Below are 17,129 nucleotides of genomic sequence, written 5' to 3' on the forward strand. Positions count from 1 at the left end.
CGGGAAAGAGTGGACCCATTTCCTCGGCGCAATAGATATGCAATTAGGCTGGTTTGTGGAGATAGTCTTGGGAGGAAAGGAAAAGAAGCTGGTCTGTGATGTCCACATTGTCGGGGTTCCGATATGCATAGAAGTAAGGACGTGTCATCATGAGACGGGGTCAGGGAGATTCCTATCCGGCCTACGTTAGTGCAATTTAGGTTTTGGGATGAGGTCAGTCTGGTAATGACAAATAGGAGGAAAGAACAATACCCCTTTAGAGCTCTGCTTCACTCCTCTGGCAGCTTTTAATACTGTCTTATGCTACCGTAGGGATCTGCTTGGAGATTACCTGATGACTAAATTAGATATTCTTTTTGAAGGTACTTGTACTGGACAGACAATGGACAGACCCCGGCCTTGGAGCGGTCACTACTGGATGGGAGTAACCGGACAATACTGGTCAGAAATGGCATGGTCCAGCCGACTGACCTGACCATCGACATGGCCACACACAACGTGTACTGGGTGGACATAAGGGCTGACTCCATCCAGGTAAGGGGTTAACCATTTCATCACTTAAGGAGAGGGGGAAGCTTAAGTATTGTCATCCATGTAAGGGATAAACCATTTTGATCACTTGAAGGAGAAAAATAGCCAGCATAAACTGTTTTCTGTGGACAAATGTGATTTGTTCCATCCTGGAAGAGATTAAACATCTTAAGGGAGATAATTGTTGCAGAGGAAAGATTGCCAATATAGAAAAGATTCTGAATGGAAATATTATCTAAGGGACCTCCAAAAAGTGTCCAAGATGTCCAGAGGTTGTCACTTATGCAATTTTGACTGTATGTTGAACATGTTAATGTCTGACATGTGTTTCATTTGTCTTCTTTCCAGCGAATAAGCTGGAATGGTGGTAGCCGAACCGTCATCCGCAGTGGTCGTAATTTGCCTGCCCCTATCAGCCTCGCCATCTATCAGGTTGGTGTGGAACTGCAGGATTATTTCTATAAGCCATATCAGGGTAAAGATATTATGAAATACTGGAATACATGTAAGCTTCTCTCACACTTAATGTCTCATTGAAGATGAAAATTATAATGTAAAACATTTGGCCAGATTATTGGTAGTTAATCATATGCTTTTTCTATATATCAGGGACATTTGACCACTTGACAAAGCTTGGTTTTAATGATAACAAAAGTGAAGAAATCTACAATGTATTAATACTGATATTGAGTCAGCTGATTTCTTATTCTTTTGCCTCTTATCTTTTACAGTCCAGCGTATATTGGCTTGACCGCAACTTGCAGACAATTTATCGTGCCAGTAAGGAACCAAGCACGGACCCTGCTGAAGAGATTCGCACCGATCTGCTGAATCTTCAAAGAATTCGAGTTTTTGATGCAAGCATTCAGCCTGCAGGTACTTAACAGTTGTATCATTAATAATCTTTATTGGGACATAGAGAGCTTACCTTCTAGACATGTCAACATTGGCCAGTCTTAATTTTGTCCAACAAAATGCAGTTGCCATTGACAGATTTTGGAAATAAGTGGCTGAGTATTTTGTCAACGTATAAAGGTAAGATTGATAACTAATCACTTAACTAGTAGTGCTCATAGTCTAGTGGGTAGTGACTCTGCCCCTGAACCAATAGGCCAGTGTTGTGAGTTTGAATCTTGGCTCTAGTTGCCCATCCAACTTGTATGCTACTGGATATGGTGGCAGTGCTTAGGAACATTGAGCTGTTGTCCAATGTTCCTTGTACTTGATGAAAAGAGCTAGGAGAATTTCCCAGTGATATGTACCTAAAGTATGCGTAATTGTACACAGTGTCTATCCTCTCTTAAGATAAGCGCGACAGTTCATTGAAATCATTCATTAAGCTAAACACATTCAAGATTACTTTAATTTGCTTTCAATAGTACTAGTAGTAGGAAGATGACTTTACAAGCTGGACAATAACCTAAAATTTCCTCATGTTGTTCCCAGATAACACCAACCCCTGCCAGACCAACAATGGCGGCTGTGAGCAGCTGTGTTTCGCCATGCCGGACACCACCACCCCCACGTGTGCCTGTGCTTACGGCATGCTGAGTTCAGACAACAGAAGATGTGATGGTGAGTGTTGGCATCAAAGTTCATCTTGGTTGAACAGGCAGCAATGTTATTCCAGTTAAGGGATCTAATTCCGAACTCCAGCCAATAACTTAAGTCTAAATGCTTTGCCCTATGAAGTCGATATTTGTACTGAAGTGAAAATAGAGATTGCCAGAGAGTACTGAATACTCAACTTTGAAAATCAACTTTGAGCACTGTCTTCCTAAGTATTACCCGCATATGAAAGATAATTGCAATCCATGTAGACCTTCTTGAGTTATACTGACCACAAATATGCAGAAAGACACCAAAAACAATACCTCCATGTATATTTCACGGAGAGAATAACAAACAGTAACAGTCTTGACTTTTGTGACCTTGCAGATGTGTCGGACTACCTCATTTTTGCTGCCGGAGGAGAGGTTCGCAGCCTCCATCTCGAACCGTCGGCAACCTCCATGCCGTTCGAGCCGGTCGGTGCTGGACGGCTGCAGCTCAATGGCTACCTGGACTTCGATGCTGCAGACAACCGTATCTACATCACTCGTGAGTGAAATCATTCTCAGTAGTGATCGCCTGTAATGTCAACCCTCATGAATATCCTATGATTTTTAACCTGTACTTGCCATCTAAATGTATGTGTCATATGAAACCGTGTTCAAACATATATCTTACTCTTCTAGTCACAGTTGGTAACTTTCTCTTGTATTGCAGAATCTGGTACAGAAGGTCGGAAGATCAGCTATATCAACCTGAACACAGCAGGTGGTACTGACCCTGTTATCTTGGACATCATCACTGAAGGTAAGGAGACAGACCTGTTAGTAGTTACTGTATACCCAAAATTAACATTAATTAAATTGTATACTGGTACAGAGGTTTGGGGAAGGTTGCGTACCTGCCCCTGAACAATTTGAGTATTGGCAAGTATCCTTTGGTGTTCAATGATGATAAAAAAAATGAATATACAGTAATTACATGTAACAGAGAGCCCAATTTTTCTGAGAGGATCTCCAAAAGATCATGCTGATGAAATGTAACCTCCAATCATTTCACTTTCTCAACTCTCTGTGAGACATGATGCTTTTCTATTTATTGTCTTGATACCTTTCCTCTACCTGCTTCTGATACAAAGTCTTATTTGAAACTTCTTCTCATTGCAGGGCTACGCTATCCCACAGCAATAGCATTTGACTGGGTTGCTAAGAAGATCTACTGGAGTGACGGCTACCCATACAAGATACAGGCCGCTAACGCTGATGGTAGCAGCAAAGTGGATATTCTGACCGGCATTAACTATGTTTATGCCATAGCTTTGGATCCATGCAGAGGGTGAGTTGTTGGACCTCTTGATCGATTTCTTTGTTTTTAGAAGATGCTAGGACTGTGATCAGAGCAGTGCATTCTTGCCATTCCCCTGTCATGAAATCTATGGAGTCATGGTCAAAAAGTTTGTCAGTGATGAGGTATCATTTTGTATGTGGTTGCAAATGGTATAACAGAACCAAGAGAGACATGATAGTTCTTCATTTTCTCTCACCTAATGTTACTGATTTTCAAAAGAGCATTACCTGCAAAGTAATACTAATGAATACAAAAATTTTTTAGTGTTTTTTTTTTACAAAAAGAGTTTTAGTGTATGAAAGTATGTGTGTTTAGTGAATAAAGTATGAAAGGCTTCATACTTTATAACTATGCCCTAAAATTTGAGTTGATGCTTGTTTCTGAGAACTTGTCAAATGCCCCTTGCATGTTATGAATTGGATTGCAATGCTACTTGTCAAAAAAAATCTTTGGGCCCCAAGCTGTTATGTATGGTACTGCAGTAGAACTTTTGTTTTTGATGTACATGTTTATTTCCAGGTACCTTTACTGGACTCAGTATGGAGGTATTCAAAGGGCTAGCATGGGAGGAAACAACAGGACCACCCTTGTCTCCAACACTGGGCTGGCATATGGGCTGGCTATCGACTTTGATGAAAACAAGCTCTACTTTTCTGACTTGTATGGGTAAGTGGCTGTTTCTGTTATTATCTTAACAGTCTAAATGTCAATCTTGGTCTGTGATAGGCATTATTTCTTGGCAAACTGAAGGCCACGCCCACAAAAGTGGAAACCTCAGCCCAGTTTAGTAGAGCCTCCCCATTTTATATTGCATTGGTTGAGGGCAAGGGTCTGCATAGGATTGGTGCAAGTATACACTGTAATTTGTCTAGTGTAGGTAAGTGTAGATGCTTCCTACACAAGTGCGGGTATGCAAAAACATATTTCAAGCCCTAACTGCTGTTAATCTTCAAATGTAGGCTCTGGTTTAATGTCTGTTGTGACCTCTCTACTGACAAATCCTTAGTACGTTAATATGTGCTGGCATTGTACTCACCACTGTGTTTATCTTAAAACAGATTTGTTTCAACTGCGAAGTTAAAACTCTGTGATGTCCCTTCCTAAAGCAAAATTAAGTCCCGTATGAAAATGTAACTTTTTGTATTGTTACTTGCTAAATGTACAATGTACATGTGCATTGGTACAGGGATACGATTGAGAGGGTGAACTTGGATGGATCTGGACGTGAGACCGTTGTCTCCTCAAGCATGGCGCCCAACGGTATCGCGATTAGCGGGTCCTACATCTACTGGACCGACACCAGCCTGAATGCTGTCCTGCGCGCCGAGAAACACACCGGAGCCAATCAAATCCGCATGGCACAAGGTCTGGGGTCAGGCATGCGAGATGTCCACGTCTTCTCCACCTCTAGTCAGCAGTGTAAGTAGAGCTACATGTACTAACATTTCCACTCAGTCCCTACAATTAAATTCAATTCTATGGGATGAATAGCAAAGTAGAAGGACAGGTATGTTTCCATGTGTGTTGATGGTGTTCAGCACCAAGGACAGGTGTGGTTGCCTGTGTGTAGATGGTGTTCAGCATCAAGGACAGGCATGTTTACCTATGTGTGGATGGTGTTCAGCACCAAGGACAGGCTTGTTTACCTGTGTGTGGATGGTGTTCAGCACCAAGGACAGGCCTGTTTACCTGTGTGTGGATGGTGTTCAGCACCAAGGACATGCATGTTTGCATGTGTGTAGATGGTGTTCAGCACCAAGGACAGGTATGTTAACCAATGTGTGGATAATGTTCAGCACAAAGAACAGGTATGTTTGCCTGTGTATGGATGGTGTTCAGCACCAAGGACAGGTATGTTTGACTGTGTGTGGATGGTATTCGAGTGTGTTTATCTATTTGTGAGTCTGTTTGTGAACAAACACCATAACTTGAGAAGTTGTGGATGGATCTTAATGATGCAAAATGTACATGTACATGTATTTGTATGCTGGTTGTTTTGCTGGTTTTTATATCTCATGCTACAGTCATTTTTAAGTGGTGATTACATGTAGCTCTTGTTCTAACACGTATACAATTTTTACTGTATTCTAAGGAAGTTGAATGCTTGCCCAATTTAGCCATTTTTGTTCTTAATGAACTTATTGTCCATCAATGTCATTTTAGGCTCCAACGATCCATGTGAAAACAACAATGGTGGTTGTAGCCACTCGTGCCATCCTGCGCCCAGCGGCGGAACAGAATGTGCATGTCCCAACGATGGCAACTACAAACTGGCCAATGGTGGCAAGGACTGTGTCCGTGAGTACTTGAAAATTCAACAACACTGCATAGATTAGTTGTATGTAAGGCCTTACTGATTTTGCTAATATGAATGACATCCACTTGATGATGCGAGTGTGCGAATAAAAAAAAGTTGGGCCACCACGAAAAGTTGCCTTAATTATGAAATGTTGGTGATCAGGAAGGTTCACTGAATACACTAGACATTGTATATCAAACAACAAATGCCATAACGTTATATTTGTACTTTCAAGTCTTCTTTCTTGAATTTGGAAAACCTCACTCAGGGCTTGAAGTACGTTTATATAAACTAAGTTGTGCTGATAAACATGGCAAAAAAATTATGATAGGAAACAAGCATTCTATGGCATTAGTATGTTTTCTGATATTTTTTTTGTAATTTACTGCATAATTTTCTCATTTTGCAGATTCTTGACACAATTTACAACTTTTTAAACAGACAAACATTGATGCATGTATGGATGTCATCTAGATAACCAAGTCCAAATGTGGCCCAAATTATAAAATTGTAACTTAATATTAACAATCAGGTACCTGGAGCTACACATTACAAAATTACAGACCTGATTGTCAGATAGCTTTAAATCATACATACATAATTATGTCTGAACATTTTTTGAATGGTATTGGTTACATACTTAAAGTACCTAATCCATACTATCCAGGTAAGGTGGTATCACCCTCTTAGGATATTGACTGAATATTTAATAGAATTTTAGACAAGCCAATTTGTTTTCCAGTCATGATTAATAATTTATACAGAATGACACACCGTAAATGTCAGTACTCTCCAGACTGCAGAATGGATAGAGACCACTGGCTGCTTTTGTCAAGCCTGTTGTTTACACTGTTTTTCTCCTTCGCTTTTGGTAAGGCAACAGTTTTAAGTTGGTGTAGGAAGAAGTGAAAGGGGGAGGGGGGCAGCAGTAGTTGACATGCTTTTGTAGTATCACAATGCAATCATGTATGTTGTTTCTTAGCACAAGTTGCTTTAGTTACAACCCTATGTTCCAACACCCCTAGGCCCTATATGTTCCATCACCCCCTAACATACACGGAACATGTAACAGGGGTGCTGGTACATAAGGCTGTTCCCAGTTGTTTCAGAGAACGCAAGACCTGTAAAAGATACTCCAGAGATTGCAATAATTATATTAGATTTCGGAAGTGCATGTGCAATGTAGTTTACTGAATGTCTGACGCCTGGCTTCCCTCTGCAGCTGCCAACAGCACCTGCAACGAACAGTGGCAGTTCACCTGTCAGAACGGCAGGTGCATCCCGTCACGATGGAAGTGTGATGTCGATAATGACTGTGGAGACAACTCTGACGAACTCCCCAGAGTCTGTGGTAGGGAAACATGCTGCATTCCACCATGATTGTGTAGTGTAGTTTTGCAGCTCTTTTTATTGATATTGCAAGTCAGAAACTGTTGTGTTGTTGGGTTAGAAACCTACCTGCATAGCTAACATGATGCTGTAGTTGGTCGTCTTCTTGTTAGGGTGGTTGTCTTGCTGCTGTCCATGGGTTTGAATCTCTGGTGGGCCTTTTTCCCCCTTTGTAAAGGCACTTTACACTTATTTCCACTCTGAATGTGTTGTCTGTGTGGAGAGCCACAACGCCAGATGTTAAAGATCCCACCACACTCATATATATAGAAAAGAGTAGGGGTCCATGTTGGTGTGAGTGGATCAAGCCTTACAGTCTTGATCAGGGTTGACATCTTGAAAAGGTGATAGTCACTGTCCTTTCACAAATGTGGTAAATTTCAGTTAATAAATAATTTGGCAGTCAGACAATTCTCATCATATATTTTAACAATGTGTGCAATCTTTTATCAACTTCACCCCAAGGAGGTAAAGTAATCTTCTAGACTTGTGTCTGTGTCCCTGTGTGTTTCTGAATTTGCTTGAAGGGGAATGAAGTCTGCATTTTCTGATTACCTTGTTTTAGATTTATGGTAACAAATTGAAAACTAAGTCTGGAACTTTGCCTCCCTGCAGCCGACCATGTTTGTCTGGCGACAGACTACACCTGTAACAACAAGCGCTGCATCCCGGCCTATTTCAGGTGCGACTTTGACAACGACTGCCGGGATAACTCGGATGAAGCTGACTGTGGTAAGTTAGCCAATAATCCAGGTTATTACGTTAGTATTGGGATGATGACACAAAAATCATATTGTTATTATTATTAGCATATTAATCATATGATAAGTCATAATATTTCGGCATGACTGGTTCCTATAGATACCAATAAATAAACCACCAAGTGAATGAAGTAAATAGGCTGATTTATGAGGTGGTTATAAGAAGCGACTGTACATCATAACCCTGTACAATGTGTTTCCTGAAAGAAAGGTCTGTCATAAAACTACCATCATTAATCAAACTGACGCACGAATGAGACAAGTTCTGTATAACAAATAAATCTTTTAATCGTTCAAATCCTACATATCTTGAAGTATTTGTCAAGTTATTAGGTCAAGTTGCCACATAGCACTTGACCCCTACATACAATGTATACATTGGATTTATGTGTACAGCTTAAGTGGTTGATTAAGTAACAGTGACTGGTGGTTATGGCAAAATCATGTGTCTATATTTCTTATAATAGTCATTGATTTTTGCCTCCATACAGAGTACCCAGACTGTGGGGAGGGAGAGTTCACGTGTGATAGCGGTCGCTGCATCGATATAGCCCAGCGTTGTGACGGGTACAACCACTGCCGCGACAACACCACCTCCGATGAGATCAACTGTTGTAAGTCAGAAAGTTTCTTCCTTTCCTTTGACTTTAAGTACTGTTTCATTCCATCACTTCTATGTACAAGTTTCAGGTTTTTGTACTCATTCTTGCCCACTAGTCCTAACTTGCAAATACAATTCAATCTCTACAGCTTGATAAATATGGGAGATTTACTCCCGGACATTTCAAGTGACATTCATCACTCTTCTTCAGTGTCACCAGAATGGACTGGCAGAATAATTTGATTCAAGTACAGCTATTACTAGAACAACTGATTGAACTGCTAACTCCTAAGGATTATATGCAAGTCTCAAATGTAAATCATGTGTGTATACATGTAGTTCCTTATGGTAAAACAATACCATAGGAAGTTATTGTCCTTTAAGTAAATCTCTGTTTTTTAATCCAGTTGTGGAGAGAGAAATTTTATTTGAATATTTTTTACCTGGATGTCTAACCTTCACAAACGTATTACTAATTTTGTTTGTCAATGTGTCTTGTCTTAGCTCCGAGCACCTGTCGTCCCAACCTGATAAAGTGTTCCACGACTAACGTGTGCATCCCCCGCTTCTGGCTCTGTGATGGTGACAACGACTGTGGGGACAACTCGGATGAAACACCAACTTTCTGCTGTAAGTATCTCAGTCACAATAATCGTTATGTAATGGAAACACTGATTAAGAGATACATATACTTGGAGTGAAAAGACAACCTCTTAAGAAAGGCTTTGTTTATCTAACTTAAGTTAGCAAAGACTTTGGTAGTTCAGTAACCAGCTAGCCAGTGTAATCAATGTGTCATCTTAATAATCAATTTTCTAAAGCTATCATTACCTCCATGAAAAATGGAGGTACCGTTTTGGTGTGTCTGTGTGTGTCAATTTTGGGCTCCTAGTACATGTATGTGTACATTGTTCAAAATGTATTTTAAAATGTTGTAGTCCAGTACTGTAGCTTTTGTCATGAAATTCAAGTCAAATAGGATCAGATTGGCATTAAATGTTGACAGTCAATAAAGAATGGCCTATTGTTTTCCAGTGGCTGCTACCTGTAGCGCTAGTGAGTTCCCGTGCTCGAGCGGCCGCTGTCTACCTGCCAGCTGGCACTGCGATGGAGATAATGACTGCGGTGATAATTCTGATGAACCAGAAGATGTTTGTTGTGAGTGTAGATTTATGTCATTTCAAAATGGTTCCGGTGGGTGGCAAGTTGGTCTTTTGGTTTGGGCTGTTGAATCTAAAGTTTCTAGGTTCAAATCCCCAAAGTTGTGGAAGTGGGATAGGCACTCTACACCTGTTTCCTCATTCATCTCAAGTGAAAATGAGTAGCTAGATTTAGTCAGTGAATCTCTCTCAGATGGGATGTAAAGCTAGTTCTCCCCATATTGGGGGAGAACTATGCCTCAACCACCTTGAAGAATCCATCTCACTTATAAAAAAGAATAGTGGTCCATCCCAGTGCAAGTGGATCAAACCTTACCTTACAAATCTTACACAGCTTAAACTTATATAATTACTGTGAGAAAAAGCAGTGTGTTATGGCTAAAGTTGGTTTTCTGATTATGTAAAACAAATATGGTAATCACATGTAATTTTATCATGCTATTGATAATAAATGATGTAAATTAAAGTTTCTTGTTCCTGATATTCTTGTTCCTTGATGTTCAGCCAATCCTGATAGGACATGCTATGGCGACCAGTTCACCTGCGATAACGGGCGCTGCATCCCGAGCAGATGGATCTGTGACAACGACAACGACTGTGGAGACATGTCTGACGAGGATGAGCGCCACAACTGCGGTGATTATTTTGTTTTGTTTTGATTTTTCATCTTTGTGTGTCACCAAGACAAAGATAGAAGACTTTTGAAATGAAACACTCAGCAATCAAAAGTAGCGAGCAAAATGTACATTGCAACTGTCATTACATGTACATGTATTTTAACATCAACAGGTGTCAGATTAAAACCTGAGGCTTTGATAATTATATAAACAGTTGTGTTTCAGGCTATGTTAAGAAAAAACAGGGTCGGCAGTATTTTGCTAGGGTCAAATGGGCAACCAGAACGTTAACACAACAATTATTTTCCTAAGCCTAAAAGTGAAGCTGAATTATATTGTTATAACATTGCCAATCAACACCTTACCTTACATGTATAATGAATGTCAAATACAAATGTATGTACAGTTGTACAGTAAGAGTGACTACAAACACCTGAGAACACGTGTCTGAAATGTTTGTTTATCCCGCAGCTGAAAGGCCCTGTGCGGAGGGCTACTTCACCTGCACAAACAGCCCAGCCGGGCGGCGCAGGTGCATCCTCCAGAGGTTTGTGTGTGATGGAGATGCAGACTGTCCTGATGCAGAGGATGAGCATCAGAACTGCAGTAAGTACAGCAGATGTCAAGTCCAGATTTATCTCCAGAGGACTTGACAACGGGTTACACTGTGCCAATGATACCGGTATTACACATCAATATTTGTCGGGCAGTTGATTGTTTGATTGATTTGTTTGTTGATTGGTTGTCACATGAGACAAAATATGACGGCTGTCCTAATGATAGGCCCCATTCGCAGTACACACAGGTTTTTCTTATGTTTTACTCATTGATATAGGGCCCAAACAGTTAATGATGACAATCACACATGTACATGTATTTTACGACCGAATACAAATACATTGAGCACCTGTCAAATTGTATGGGTGACAATCTGGGAAATCACTCATGACAACAAAATTGTTCTGAAAAGAAACATCCAACACCCAAATTATCAACATTTCTTCCAAGAATTATAAAGATTATGTAATGTTTGGGGTTTTATTTTCTATATAAAACCCCAAACATTACATAATCTTTATGTACTGTATTTTCTGGCTAGAGCATTGGAATCAGAATCAGTAGGTCCAGAGTTCAATACTCGCCATGCCCCTGCCCCCATTACGGTGGAGTGACGCCCACCGAGCCTTATGGCTAATCTGTCTAAAGGTGCCAAAAATACCTACAGATTTGCTGCCAGTGTGTCAACATCTGCACACTTGCCACTCAGACCCGTGAATTTTGTTTTTTCTATATCATCTTGCTTTTATGAAGCAGCGCCGTAAAGCCTATTTTGATAAACGGATTCCTGGCATGAACAATGTGACCTTTTCAGCTCGCCGAACCTGTCTGGAGAATGAATTCACCTGTGACAACGGCCTCTGCATCAGTAGTCAGTCACGCTGCGACCATTACAACGACTGTGGAGACCACAGCGACGAGAGTAACGATTGCCAGTACGCCACCTGTAACTCTCAGTTCCAGTTCACGTGCCAGAACGGGCGCTGCATCCCGTCCAGGTGGACGTGTGATGGGGACAATGACTGTTTCGATGGATCAGATGAGCTGGACTCTCTTTGTGGTGAGTCAACTACTGTAACCTGTACAAATCTGTACAGGTGATCACCTCTACATAAGAACCACCTGGCCAGTGTAATCACTTTTGGTGGTCCCTTTGATAATGTTCCCCTATGACACAAGCATTTCATTAAGCACCTGTCCACACAGACCATATTTTAGTGGTCCCCAGAGTGGTATTCCTGTTTTTTTTTTTTTTTAGTAAAATTGTTTCCAGCAAATTGTTTATAGGCACATGTATAGACACATACATGTAGAATCAAACTGAAATTATTGAATCACATTACTCTGTATTGATTAGTACCTGTCATCCTCTGTCTGATTCTTATTAAAGCATACAACATGTATTTCATCCTTCAGACAAATTAGTTTAATGACCACATAAGTATACATGAAAGTTGATACATGTACAAAGTGGTAGAGTACCATGTGTCAAATGTTAAGAAATGGCTTCAAAATTTGCCTATGAACTGGTTTTGATACCATGATCAATCCAGAGAAATAGTAGTGTGAAGGGAATCCACTTATTTTTCCACCTTATGTTCCAGTGACACAACAGCCGACCTGCCCACCTAACCAGTTCCTGTGTAACAGTGGCCAGTGTATCTCCAACAGCCTGGTTTGTGACGGGCGCTACGACTGTCCTGATAACAGCGACGAGTTCCACTGTGGTAAGTGGTAGGAGTAGTGTGTTCACTGTGTTATAACTTCTGTCTTGGAGGTAATTCTAACCAACAGGTGCATGTTGTTGGCTTGATGGTTAATAAGTAGTATGATTAGTGTTTTACTGTATTTTTACCCCTGCTAGGAGGTTGATGTGTAATAAATTTAACTAATGTTGATTAGTTAGATGTTTGGTGGTTGGTTTTGATGGTTTGTTTGTTTGTTTCTTTGTCAAAATGATAACTCAAAAGCCAAGATCCTAATCTGATTTTCAAGCTTTTCTCTTTTGGTTGGCCACTGGAAAATCAGGATCCTTATGCGAATTTTCTAAAGAAATCTTTTTCAAAAATCCAATGCAGACTTTTCTTTTTAAACTGCAGGTTAAATCAGTGTAAACTCAAATGCAACAGTGCAAGTGAAAAGTGATCTCAGTCAAGTTTTGCTCCCTAAAGAACTTATCTTTCACTGGCTGTATACACTATTGTCAGGTTCATTGCACCAAATTCCTCTACCTCTTTTCAACAAGCACAATAAATGGAAGACCACAGCTTAACATCACGTCTTAAGAACTGAACCCCTTCTCAGTAGCGTGCATGTCAGGTGACAATGGCTGGGAAGCAAAACTGTAGTTTTAGAGGTAGCATCACCAACCATTGGACCATTCACACTACTCCAATTGCAGTGTTTGACAGTGTTATATATGTGTCTACCCTCCCCATCCCCACAGGTATTAATGAGTGTCAGAACCCAGCAGTAAGCCGCTGTGAACACAGATGTGTGGACACACAGACCAGCTATCGCTGTGTGTGTAATGCTGGGTATGTCCTCATGGCTGACGGAAAGGCTTGTACAGGTTAGAACACTCACTTTTCACCTCTTACACACAAGCGTAGCACTACTTGGTCCTATAAGTCTTGAAAATTGAAACTTATACAGTGTACTTATTTTTGTGGTGACCTCTCCACTGTAAGTGTAAAATTGTTTTATATGCCAAATTCAAGATACAGCTAACACCTCCTATTCACTCTTACTGCAAAAAAGACAAAGTCAAAATAAGATTTACAGTATGAAAAAAAAAATTCTATCTGTCAAAAAGTCTGAAATATTTTCAAATCAGTGATCATTGATGTGAGATTAAATGTGTAGGATGGAAAAATGCTTTTGACAGCGCTGGTAGAGAAGAATAAATAAGAAAAATTATGTAGAAATGAATGCTTTGGTTGAAAATGTTTTGTATAATTGCAGATATTGATGAGTGTACAGACACCCCCTGGGTATGTAGTCAGGGCTGTGAGAACACTCCTGGCTCCTACATCTGTAAGTGTGGAGATGGGTACCTGAGGGAACCTGATGGTTTCACCTGCAAACACACCGCAAGTAAGTTTAACTTTACTTTCTCCTTCCATCAACAGGGTAATACAGAACCAGATGAGTATTCCAGTCAACATTATGATGAAATCTACTAATGCAGTAATGCAGGTAGTACAGTAGCCTTTTTGAGGCAGTAATTGCAGCAGGTTGATATTGGAAGGCAGAGCTCATCCCTCTCCTTCCACTGCCTTTTAGCTCCCAAACTGAAGTAACACCTGGGTGAAGTAGTTAGGAAAGTCATTTAAGTATCTTTCCCAAGGGCACAAGATCGGAAGCATGACTGAATTCGAACCCAGAAACTCTGAGTAGTAGACAGGTTTCTTAATGCTTGTGTTAATGGGAAAACTTATCTAATGAACAACCACAAAGCAGAAGTGGTCACATTAACCAATTGGTCTGTATGTAGAGGTGGTCACAGGCTTGACCTGTAATAATTGACTTTCAATTGATGATTTGACCCTGTTTTTCCCCAGCTGTGGACCCCTACCTTGTCTTCAGTAACAGGTACTACATCAGGAACCTGACTGTAGATGGAAGCAGTTACAACCTCGTCAAGCAAGGTCAGTATACAAAAACATACGTTGTACGTGTGCAGAAGCCACTGACAGTTTCTTCTTGATATACAAAATGTATGTAGAGTCATTGTACTCTTTGTACACATTTACTCTTTGCCACAAAGTGCAGCCCTCACTAGACAACACTTGCAGCCATGACAGACAGCAAACATGACAGTTCATTTGGTATAACCAAGTACTGCTGCACCACATGCCTGTGACACTGGTGTTATGCTGAAGGGTGGTTATGACTTATACCAGCTATACAGACTGTTGTCACAATAAGATGTATTGTGTAAAAGTGTGACGCATACTTTTGGATGTGATATATTTGAGTTACATACATTCGGTATGTCATGGATGATACTTAATCTTGACTGAATCTATAATATCTATAATGATGCATTAGCTTCATATTTTTCTATTCTGGAATATTCAAGTATTGTACAATCTATTCAAGTTGAAGATAAAAAAAAATGTAAGGTAAACATTCAAAGGCTACACGTTTGTACCTAACCTTCTTGGGAAAGTCTGTTAATGTCTATGTAGTGAAGTTTTCCTTCTGTACCTTGTAGGCTTGACCAATGCGATTGCTTTGGACTATGACCTTCAAGAGCAGCGGTACTACTATTCTGACATTGGTGCGAACCTGATCAAACGCATGTTCATGAATGGTACGGGAGAGGAAACCATCATCGACCAGAACATTCCACTGGTGGAAGGGATGGCGGTGGACTGGATTGGCAGGTAGCTGACTTATGCCTACTTGTAATAGGCTAGTGCAGGGTTCTAGCCAGCGCTTGTCTTTCTGTCCTTTGACAGAATTTCGCCACTGGGGACGGACATAAATTTTGCCCATTCTGTCCTCCGCTATGTGTTTGTTGTGTAAAAAAAAAGTACTCCAGTAGCCTTTTTGAGCTAGACTGTTGGGGGTATTGTGTCTGTGTCTAGGGCATGGTATTTGAAGCCCATCCCTCTCCTTCCATTTGCCTTTTACATCCTCAACTGAAGTCAGGTAACCATTTTTACACCTGGGTGGATTGAGAATAGTCATATTAGGGGCTTTACCAAAGATGCAATGTCTGTCTAGAAATGCTGTGAATCAAACCTGTGACACCATTTGACACCACAGTACCATGCCTTTCTAACTTAACCCTTCTTTATTACACTGGTATTTAACACTGTTAACTTGAACTATTTGTTATGTGTTGATCACCAGGAAGCTGTACTGGAATGACAGAAGAATGAAGAAGATGTTTGTGTCTGAACTGACTGGGAGGTCCCGACGGACCCACCACCAGCAGTGCATCAACAAGAACGGCACTGATTACTGCATGCAGGAGCCGAGAGCTCTAGCTGTGGATCCAAAAGAAGCGTAAGATTCAGTAATCTATTCTCCAAGCAGTCTTGGTCGATGGTTGTTTTGTTGTTGTTTTTATCGCCTTTTCTAGATTCCCTACAATGTATTTCTGGCTACAGTTTCTTCCATTTCCAAAATTCCTCTTAAGTGAGAAGAATGAAAAAAATCACCTCCACCTCTAGAGAAACCTATAATCATAGAAAAGACTGCAAAAGAAATGCAACAAAGTAACCTCTGACTAAAATATTTGCTAGGAGAGAGTATTACTATGGCTCACTTAAAACCAAACAAATTAATCTGGACTGGTGCAAATGGCATCACCTGTCACTTTAGGTTTATACAGTGCAAACATTCTGCTACTACCAATGTTACCACTACTACTAGAACTTACTAAAACCTCATTTTACCTTCTACAAAATCATCAGACCTTTGTTTGTTTTTCAGGTTCATCTACTTTACAGACTGGGGATACCGTGCGTACATCGCCCGGATCTCAGCAGACGGGACACAGAAGGAGGTTCTGATTACAGAGAAGGTCAGCTGGCCAAACGCCCTGACCATCGAGTACGCCACCGGCAGGCTGTTCTGGGCTGACGCTCATCTGGACTTCATCGAGTCAGTACTGTATTTTAAGCACATAACATTCACAGTACATTCTCTTGGAAACTTGTATAAATTTCACAAATCATAAACCAGGCCACACATATGAAATTATTGGTTTCTGGTTCATACCTGTATTGCAGTTACTGTAGTACACTATACTGCTAAGGTGTATAACTGTGGGGTTCTTATTTATGCTGTATTATATTAAGTGCTGTAAGGATTTTCTATTCTTTAAACTTTACCCATAACTGTACATTTGTATATTACTGGGTCCATACTTGATGGTAAGGGATTTGTCACATTTGCAGTGAATATGAAATTATAACTGATTTATTTTACGTTTTCCACAAGATTCTGTAATAAGGATGGCAGTAACCGTCACACAGTCATCGGCCCCTCGGCTGATGGCACTGCGCCCCACCCCTTCGCGATGACGTTGTTCGAGGACTGGATCTACTGGTCTGACTGGAACACCAAGACTGTGGAGAAGGCACGTAAGCTGAACGGTACCGAGCGCACCACCATGGTCACCACCGTCCATCGGCCCATGGACATCCACATCGTCCATCCTCAGAGACAGATGCCATGTAAGTTTCACAGGGGGAGGGCAGGCTACATCGACTGTGGTTCTGTAATAACTCACCCAGTGTCACAGGCAACTAGGACACCAAGAAATAATTGTCCCAATGACACTGGTTGGGTTAATAA

At 40.7% G+C, this 17,129-nt stretch overlaps 1 protein-coding gene across 1 annotated transcript in view; it reads left to right on the forward strand.

The window, feature by feature from the left end:
* Positions 1 to 17,129, forward strand: part of LOC118406256 (low-density lipoprotein receptor-related protein 2-like) — a gene marked incomplete in the record, with an annotated part of 97,758 nt that overhangs the window by 52,671 nt on the left and 27,958 nt on the right. Inside the window, 26 exon segments of the mRNA XM_035806184.1 lie at positions 363 to 534; positions 880 to 963; positions 1,263 to 1,407; positions 1,978 to 2,106; positions 2,470 to 2,631; positions 2,800 to 2,889; positions 3,249 to 3,417; positions 3,949 to 4,095; positions 4,616 to 4,848; positions 5,593 to 5,727; positions 6,951 to 7,079; positions 7,733 to 7,849; positions 8,370 to 8,492; positions 8,984 to 9,109; positions 9,515 to 9,637; positions 10,144 to 10,275; positions 10,728 to 10,862; positions 11,629 to 11,874; positions 12,419 to 12,541; positions 13,261 to 13,386; positions 13,779 to 13,910; positions 14,378 to 14,464; positions 15,034 to 15,205; positions 15,678 to 15,833; positions 16,263 to 16,433; positions 16,773 to 17,012. Of these exon segments, the coding sequence (XP_035662077.1) occupies positions 363 to 534; positions 880 to 963; positions 1,263 to 1,407; positions 1,978 to 2,106; positions 2,470 to 2,631; positions 2,800 to 2,889; positions 3,249 to 3,417; positions 3,949 to 4,095; positions 4,616 to 4,848; positions 5,593 to 5,727; positions 6,951 to 7,079; positions 7,733 to 7,849; positions 8,370 to 8,492; positions 8,984 to 9,109; positions 9,515 to 9,637; positions 10,144 to 10,275; positions 10,728 to 10,862; positions 11,629 to 11,874; positions 12,419 to 12,541; positions 13,261 to 13,386; positions 13,779 to 13,910; positions 14,378 to 14,464; positions 15,034 to 15,205; positions 15,678 to 15,833; positions 16,263 to 16,433; positions 16,773 to 17,012 (3,804 nt within the window).

This window comes from Branchiostoma floridae, chromosome 18 (assembly GCF_000003815.2).
Source record: "Branchiostoma floridae strain S238N-H82 chromosome 18, Bfl_VNyyK, whole genome shotgun sequence".
In the NCBI taxonomy this organism is placed as follows: domain Eukaryota; kingdom Metazoa; phylum Chordata; class Leptocardii; order Amphioxiformes; family Branchiostomatidae; genus Branchiostoma; species Branchiostoma floridae.